The following is a 9,534-nucleotide window of genomic DNA, read 5'->3' as shown; positions in this document are numbered from 1 at the left end:
GCAAATACTACGCACTTTTCTCTCAGTGCAATATTGTGTCTACGAGAACTCTAATACGTTGTTAGGTCAACCATAATTTACGTAGTTGGAAGTACTATAAAAATGTGATTGGCTCCTAAAATGACAAGTTGTAGTGAGATTGTGGTGACTGTAACCATTTTTTTTTCTGTCAGTGCAGTAAGTAAATGAATTAGTTAAATGCAGTTTTATGCGGTACGTCGTACATTTATGGTATTTTCGTGAAAAAAAGTTCCATAATGTTAATTTTGTCATTAAATATTTTCTTAATGGGAAAAAGTCAGATTGAGATAATTAAACCACGACAAATCAGATTTAATGAAACATAATCAAATGGAAATTATGGCTGGAAAATTATCTCATTAATATACGTCGGTGTATAACATTAATGTATTTATTGATTACATTAATGCGTGTTACGTGCCGGCGAAATAGAGGGGCGTTTAAATATTGCCGAATAACGGGGATAATTAAATCACGGATGAATCAACGAAGAGTGCGGCCGCAATGGGGGGAAAAGTGCTCTGTTACGACAACTGCGGAGGAAGTTGTCAACAATAGCGGTGTTTAGAACCAAGGAAAGTAAGTGACACGCGTCATGGGTGACGGCGGGGCGAAAACCGAAAATAGAGAGGGGCGAAACGACGACCCTTGTGCACTTTCGGCCGGGAATGCTTTCACCAGGGCAGGACCATTGTTCCTCGCGCCGCCGGAAATGCGAATTTTCACTTACGCTCGTCCAAACGCGCGGCGGTCGTTGCTTACTACGCTTCATTTTATTCCAAAAGCCAAGCGATTCAATTTCACGCGCTCTTCCAAACGTCCATTTAAAATTATTTACGCCCGTTTATTAGCATCGAGCTAAGTTCGGGATTTCTTCACTACTGTGTTCAATACTCCGTTAATGTTTCATTCCTCGTATCGTTATGTCGAATATAAATTTTTATTATAATTTTTGTTGGTTCGATTCAATTTATGATTACGATTAGCGCTTTACTCTGTTACATAAAAACTGCATAAAAACATTTCCCTGTATATTTTTCATTATGACTTGTCGCGGTAAAGGAGTGAATTAATGAGCAAACTGGATGCGATAGTACAATTCGCACAATATTAATAATACTTTATTTGTTAAATAATTATTGTTTATACAATTTTTTATCTTCGTAGTATGATTTTATGATCTAATCATTTTTCTGTGGTTTCAACGTAAAATACAACGTTCTACAAGGAATAAAGTTAGCAGATAGTATAATTAATTAGGAAACCAACATTTTATTTATACAAATTAAATGCAAATTATTACGTGTGTGCGCGCGCGCGCAGAAGTGTAGATAGATATTAAACAGAATGCGCATATATTACGAGAAGTGTAATATTAAATAGAGAGCAATCATAAAAAATTTGAAGACATTTTATTATTCACATACATGTATACTTGGCCGTATCGATTAATAATTGACGAGTCATATTAATTTCTTACAACGCGTACGCTCCCAATATTTTCGGCCATTACAAGGATTATCTTCCAGAGCGAGACCGTTGAAATCCCCATTCGAGGCGGTAGAAATCAAATCCAGCAAGATTCGTTCGGATACATTCGCACATGGCTGAAGGGTACGGATGCCTGGTATGCAAATAAATTGTTATTTCGCGGTTTTCGTTAAATCAACTAAATTATTCCGTTAAATCGCTGCGCCGTCGTTTCGCCGTGCTGACGTTTTCCCAGTTTCACCGGCCGAAAGTGAGTTACGCCGTTTCAATCGTCAGAATGAAAAGTGTCAAAGGACAGCATAAATCTGCTCGTTCAAAAACAAAGCGCCTGGCCTCTGAAAACGAATATTCAGTGGAAAATATCGCGCCTCCCGTGCCCTGGATATTTAAACCAATGGTATTTTCTGCGAAAGCAATGGATCCGCTCGTCAAGATAAAGGCCTGCGATATCGGCTTTTCCTTTTTTTACCATTTCACTCGATGCAGTTTCTATTATATGTATTGTATATATATGTATATACAAAATAGTACAAATGTCGAGACTCTGTTTTCTTAAATGCCTGGAATTTGCCGTTAGTTATGGCAATGCGATTAAAGCTAAATTAAGTCACAAAGCAGCAGCTCCATAAAATACTGCGAATGGAAGTACGCAACGGTGTAACTTGTTAACGCAGTTAATGCCGATCCTGGAGAAAATTCAACGGGATATAATTTAGGGGGAGAGAGAGAGAGAGAGAGAGAGTGAAAGAGAGAAAGAGAGGAAAGAGGGAGAGGAAAATAGAAAGGAGAGGTGGAAAATAGAAAAAGAGACAGGTACACTTGAAACATTTAATTGGGGCGTTAAGGATGAAACTTCACTGATCGATACATAGGGCACTCGACGATTGCAGAAATACGGATGAGCAACTATACGCTTAATCCTCTTTCCGCCTGTCTTTCACTCCTCTCCTCCCCCTTTTTGCCTTTTTTTGTGTTCTGTTACTCTCGGTACGCGATCGTAGCTCGTCTGACGTTGCACTCAACAGGAGAGCTCTACAGATTACTAGCGTACGAAGCTTCCCTACTTGAAGGTACCTCGAGATTTATCTACTTTATAGAACGAAAGGCTCGGCACGTCTTTATAGTTAATCACGCGATCGTACAGCACGCACGTATCTCGTTTGCGTTACCCAAAGTGGTCGTCCAGCAACACTAATAAGCTGTTACAACAGTACGAGGCACCAGACAAACGAACGTATACGCGCACGAGTTATGGAACTTTTCCTTTAATTAATGTTTTCGTCATGTCGAGTTGTGCGTGTGCGGATTCTTGAATGTCCGCGAGAATTTCGTGGTAGAACTCGCGGAGAGGAGTGTCTTTTGCGCGGAAACACACGCGTAACGAACAGCGATAAAGCGAGCCCCATCTTATATCTACGGTGACAATTTTATTAATAACGAATATATGCGCGCTTTGTTGCGCGGGTGATTCGATCGAACGTGTTTCGCGCGAGGAATCGTGCGCGAAACATTTCGTACAAACCTGAATATATCGTAGACGTCACGGTGATTGAAAAAAAATGTATATGATAACTTAAACGCTATTGTGTACGAGGTACAAAAGGTATTTGCACGCAGGTATGCAAAATGTATTCAAAATATCAGAACATTTAAATGATAATTCTCTCGCGCGGCCGCTGTAAAGCGACGATGGAAATCAGACGTGTTGCAGCGCGAAATTCTAACTTTCGCGAATTAATTTTGTATGCTTCACAGCGTGCTCTTGCGCAGAAGAAAAAAAAACCATTTTATTTCGTTTCTACGGTATGAATTAATTTTCGTACAACTTAAGCCAACGGCACACGATACTATTTTTCCTACTGGATTCCTTACGAGAGCCAACCAGGATTCAGCTTTGAGTCACCTGATCGAAAACTCTGCGTCCTGATTGGCTCTCGTAAGCAATCCAGTAGGAAAAATAGTATCGTGTGCCGTTGGCTTTATTGTTAGATATTACACGAGATTAAGGAGGTCCTAAAGCCGCCTGTTTTATCGACACTCTTTGTTAGAAGTAATCGTGTGATTGGCTTTACAGAAATGCAAAACTCTTCGACGGAATCAAAATACGCAGCAAAATCTAGACTATGCTGGTTGACTTTATATCAAAAACGGAAAAAAATTAAATTTTTCACTAATTTTTGCTACACTTGACGACAATATTTGCTTGATACAAGATTTCTACAATAAATATATGTATGCAAAATGAGACCAGCATAAAATAAAAAGAAAACAAAAATCTGCAGGAAAAAAGATCTTTTTTTTCAAAAAGCGGATATCATGTTCATACAGAACAGTAAATGTGTAGTTATTAAAGAGAGATTGTGCTCGTCGGAAAATAATTTACTGACAAAACGATCGGTCATGTCTCGCGCCATCTTAATTAACGTCGAAACAGATTAATAATCCAGAAACAAAATTCCACCCATGGATTTAGTTTATTGACAATCCTGTCGGCCATGCGTACGTGCGCAGAATGTTCCAAAGTGACAGCAACTATGGTTCATCCTTTATTAAACTTCGATATTAAATTATGACGGTAAACTGGGGATATCAGAGTTTATATGAAACACGAATAACATATTTCGATGGCTTTTTACAGATTGAAAACGTGCCGGAGCTCTGCGAAATTCCGTTCCTCCATTTTTTTTGGGTCGAAATTCGCCTCGCTTGCCGTCCGCAACGAGGTAGTTTTTGTGACGTGACGCGAAGCTACCTCTGTGTGTAGCTGGTGTAACAGCTACGCCATTGAATTTTGCAATTTTTGAGCTGCATTTTCAAAGATTCCCTATGCAATCACTTCCTTTCCTTATCCAACCCGACTATTCCCCTCTGCGAGAGATAATTGATCAATTTGCATGCAAAATCGTGTTACGTGACGCCAAATTCGCTGGAAGCGCCGTGCCGTGTCGAGCGTATTCTTTCGTGTAAATCCCGCGATACGCCGCGTATCCCGATATCGGTGCGGTCTCGGGGAGAGAAGCCTCGAGTGCGAGCGATAGGAACAACGAGATTGACGTAATGGAACGGGGCGAAACAGAATGGAATATAGGCGCGATCCTCAGGTCCTTCGCCGTGCGCAACTCTAATCATCCAGTAAGGTCACGTAGCTCTACGACTACGTCGAGACGTATATGGGATAAGGGGTAGCGAGGGGCTGGGCGAGGCGATACTTACGGTATTTCCGTTGAGCTTCCACTGAATCCTGGGGGCGGGCCGGGATTTGCCTGAGGTGCAGTTCACCCGTAGCGTCTCGCCCATTGCTATGCGCTCCTTCTCGGTACGAATCACAGGATCCGTTTTTGGGGCGTCTAAGGCATAATAATTATGTCGTTTAGCACATGCGACTGCTGCCACGGCACTAACTCGACACCTGGCGACACGCCAACGGCGCCGGGGGCGTCTCAGGGCGTACCGGAAACACTTGAACAACGACCCCGTCATGCCCGGTACCGACGACTAGGGCTAGTGTTTCCAACGTGTCCCTCGGCACCGCCGCCGCCGCTGCCGCCGCCACCGCCGTGCATTTTGTTTAATAATTTGTAATTTATGTCACGTCGTGATATCGCTACGGAAGCTGTATGTGCTTATTTGATATACGACATTTTCCCTTGTCCAGAGACAGCTGGGTGTAATGGTCAGCAAATAATAACACGTTCTCCTTCAGAAATGGAAATTCTTAAGGGAATCGCGGTGAAATATTTACTGTGATAATTAAAATGATTTAATATATGTAATCATGTTTTTGATTATCATGGTAAACTTTTTATAATCCAGAAACAAAACTCTATCCACACGGAGAGAGTTTTCGCTTAAAATTTATCCTAAAAACCATGCGATCGTGGGACAATCTGGCATTTTGAAGAACTTCGTGAGAGATTTTTTGAAATTTTATCATACATTTTACTGGTAAAATTAAATTTTACCATACAATTAGATTTTATACTTTTTTAAATTTTACTATACATTTTACCAGTAAAATTGCCATATATGTATATAGTATAGTCAAATTTCAAAAGACTCTCATAAAATTCTTCGAAATGCCATGTTGTCTCACGATTACATGATTTTCAGAGTAAATTATGTAATCGTAGGACAACATGGCATTTATGAAGAACTTTGTGAGTTTTTTTAAAATTAAATACGCTTACTATATATTTACTAGTAAAATGTATGGGGAAATTTTAGAAAACTCTCATAAAATTCTTTAAAACGCCGTGTTGTCCCACGATTGCATGATTTTCATTACATGATTTTCAGGCTAAATCTTAAATTAACTAATAAATTTACTAGTTAAATATGAATTTCAGGGTAAATCATGTAATCGTGGGAAAACATAGCATTTTGAAGAATTTTGTTAATTTTTTGAAATTTTGCCATACATTTTACTAGTAAAACTACCTAGTAAAAATACATTATGGTAAAATTTCAAGAACTTCATAAAATTCTTCGAAATACCACGTTGTCCCACGATTACACGATTTTCATTACATAATTTACCCTGAAAATCATGTAATCATGGGACAAGATGGTATTTTGAAAACCTTTGTTAGAGATTTTTGAAATTAAATATATTTACCATATATGTATTTATGTCCTAGTAAAATGTATCGCGATATCTCCGCACGTAGGACACGTAGGCGAAAAATAAAATCACTTTTGTTATGCAAATCGCACTCAAGGTATCGATTGAGCTTACTTAGAAGTCGATCGGATCAGTCGTTACTGAGATCCAATAGTCTTGAAGGCCTCTCAACTCGCGTACTCGCGTAAAGATACACGGTCAGTCTCGCGTGCGTGGTATTCGCTACGCTGATACTTGGCGTAAGACACTACTGTGTCTCTCGATAGTAAAATTTCAAGACACTCTCATAAAATTCTTCGAAATGCCCACGATTACATAATTTTCAGAGTCAATTAATAAAAATTCTCTCAGTGCATGGATTTAGTTTGCCAATATATAAAATACGTTGCACCAATGTGATCGCGACTGGCAAAGTTCGAGAATCCAAATCACCCGATACCTTTACGTAAATATCCTATCTTACGTATACAATTTTAGAATCCCCATTAATTTTCTGAGAACTTAATATTAATATTATCTTGACTTATCCGAGCATGTTCCGTAAAGCTTCAGGAAATGTAGCAAATACATGTGTGTATAACATTTCAAATAGAATAAAAATTCGATTGTGCGTCAAAGGGAATTACAAGAGTATCGGGGAAAGGAAGCATAGATTCAGTTTGTCTATTGGAAATGGACGATATATCTTATTGGTGCGTTACAGGGCACATCGATTTTGCTTAAATCCGGTATTACAGCCGATTGTTGATCCCCATATTGCGCTTTACGATACGTATCGCCGCTTCGGGATCGAGTGCCGAGACGAACGTGGAACGCCAGTGTATTTCGGACAATCCCGGGACGAGCGATTTATCTTGGGCCGGGGCAAAAAAAGTTGAAAAAGAAATTTTCAACAGCCGACACGCGCACGTACTTACCGACTACTTCCATCTTGTCCTTTTCGATCAGCGTGTGGTAGGATGGGCTGCCCGCTGACACCTCGCACTTGTATATCCCGGTAAGGTTCCTGGACACGTTGACCAATGTTACGTCGTGCGAGTTCGATTTGGAGACCTGTAAAACGCGAGGCTTGATGTACCATTGCTCCACCTATGCCCCGTACCACCCTCTCCACTTTGCTCCTCCACCCTGCGATCTTTCCTACCTCCCGCAGCCAGGTTTTTACCGGAAGTTTTACGAAAAGTTTCAACATTTTTCACGCTGGGGATTCGCGTCAATAGTCAGGCTCGCTCCCGCACATCCGCGATCTTTCCCACCCTTTCCCGTCGCCTGGGATTGTATTCTCGCGCAGATAATTCGTCGGTGTGGAGTCATTTTCGCGTCACCTCGAGTAAGAGTTCACACAAAACGTTCTACATTCGCTAATGTTGCTCGAATTAAACTTGACGCTCCCGAGTTGGGAGAAAGTTTGTCGAATGCGGTGAATAAGACGCAGGGAATATTCATTGCGAACGGTTCACCGCCCCCAGTCACAGTTAACGCTCTTTTATTCCGCCCTATGATAAGGTTGTCGCGATTACAAAATAGCGGGACGACGGGAAAGTAAATTTTCATGGAATTGGTTATCAGTCGTGCTCGCACTTAGTTATCCCGTCGCATCCGCCGCTCTGGATGGGAGAAGGAAGACGATAATAAGTATTGATCGTGCATTCGGGCAACTTCGCTAAAAGCGCGGATCCCGGTGAAACTGTCACTGAAGAGTAACGCCGCTCGCGAAGATTCCTTTCAAAACGACATTCCTCGGAATGCTTTTACAGGCGTTTGAAAGGGGGATGGGTGATCCGACGGTGCTGTAGATATAGATTACCGCGCGGGAAAGAATTTTTTATTGAAACGTCTTTGGAGGAGGCATCGCGTCTTAGCTACCTCTTAGACGCCGGGGAACAAAAGGCGAAAGTTTCTCGTCCCGCGATATCGATCACGGTGACATATCATTGATTCGAAACACGTATGTGGCGTCTATGTCAAAAATAAGTTAGCGGCGTGCTTTGACTTCATACGCCACCTCCGCGTGCGCCGGGCAACCGTGCATATTTATCGCGGGAACTTCGCAGCATGAAATTTTTTCTCAAAGCGTTAAAATTTCATATAAAAAGTTAGCACAGAAATGAAGAGACGCGCTCGGCGCAAGTTTCGGAAAATAAACTTGTAAAGTGAAGCGTAATTTTGCGATGGCGTAAGAACAAACGGCGATTTAAAGGATACAAATAGTAGAAACGTACACTGAGAGAAAAAAAATAGTCATTTTTGGAGCCAACCATATTTTTGGTTTAGACAACCAATATTGTGGTTATGAGAACTATCACATTGTTAGGTCAACCATAATTTACGTTGGAGGAATTATAAAAAATATGGTTGGCTCCAAAAATGACTATTTTTTCTCTCAGTGTACGCTGCGATGAGTTTCACTGATAGAAAAGTATGTGGTATATGACTTTCTCGTAAGAAGAAAACAGCATAAGGTGTTATAAATAGGGATAGGTTTGTATTTACATTCATATAAGATTACTTATCTTTTCTTTGAAAGAGGCTTTCTTGTACTATTCTTTACACTGATAGAAAAATATGTAGTATTTTAAACTATAATTGTATAGTAGAATAATTATAGTCAGGAATATTATTTGTATAGTAATAGCAACCATATAGACACAGTGATGCCAACTATTTCTAAAAATTACTATAAAATATAAACTTTTAACTATTATTCTGTTAAACTATCCAGGTAATAAATAGTAAATTAGTTAATTCTTTTTACATAATAAATACAATCACAATAATAGTAAATTTCACAACATTTCTATCACCCACTTTACTAATCACATGGCAAACAAAAGTAAAGTGGTCGAAATGTCCTCGCTAGAGGGACGCGCGGTATATGACTTTCTCGTAAGAAGAAAACAGCATAAGGTGTTATAAATAGGGATAGGTTTGTACATTCATATAAGATTACTTATCTTTTCTTTGAAAGAGGCTTTCTTGTACTATTCTTACACTGATAGAAAAATATGTAGTATTTCAAACTATAATTGTATAGTAGAATAATTATAGTCAGGAATATTATTTTTATAGTAATTATTGCTATATTATTAGTAATAGCAACCATATAGACACAGTGATGCCAACTATTTCTAAGAATTACTATAAAATATAAACTTTTAACTATTATTCTGTTAAAATATCCAGGTAATGAATAGTAAATTAATTAACTATTTTTATATAGTAAATACTGACGCAATAATAGTAAATTTAAGTACATTTCTATCATCCACCCTACTAATCACCCGGTAAAGGAACAAAATGGTAAATAAACAAAAGTGAAGTGGTTCGGAATGTCTTCGCTAGAGGGACGCGCGGTATAAGTTGCATACACTGAGAGAAAAGTGCGTAGTATTTGCGACTAT

The 9,534-nt window shown here is 39.4% G+C and overlaps 1 protein-coding gene across 2 annotated transcripts in view; it reads right to left on the bottom strand.

The window, feature by feature from the left end:
* The window catches only part of LOC105563838, a 138,616-nt gene that overhangs the window by 33,676 nt on the left and 95,406 nt on the right, over positions 1–9,534 (bottom strand). For both annotated transcript variants that reach the window (XR_001009074.1, XM_012015780.1), the window contains exons 3-4: positions 7,051–7,186; positions 4,726–4,859 (exon numbers count right to left, since the gene is read on the bottom strand). Coding sequence is in view for 1 of the 2 variants with exons in the window: in XM_012015780.1 (XP_011871170.1) it covers positions 4,726–4,859; positions 7,051–7,186 (270 nt within the window). In the remaining variant the exon portion in view is untranslated. The remainder of the gene's footprint in view (positions 1–4,725; positions 4,860–7,050; positions 7,187–9,534) is intronic.

Source organism: Vollenhovia emeryi, unplaced genomic scaffold, assembly GCF_000949405.1.
Source record: "Vollenhovia emeryi isolate VEMERY1.0 unplaced genomic scaffold, V.emery_V1.0 DF939170.1, whole genome shotgun sequence".
In the NCBI taxonomy this organism is placed as follows: Eukaryota; Metazoa; Arthropoda; class Insecta; order Hymenoptera; family Formicidae; genus Vollenhovia; species Vollenhovia emeryi.
This window is presented reverse-complemented; position numbering and strand designations above follow the sequence as displayed.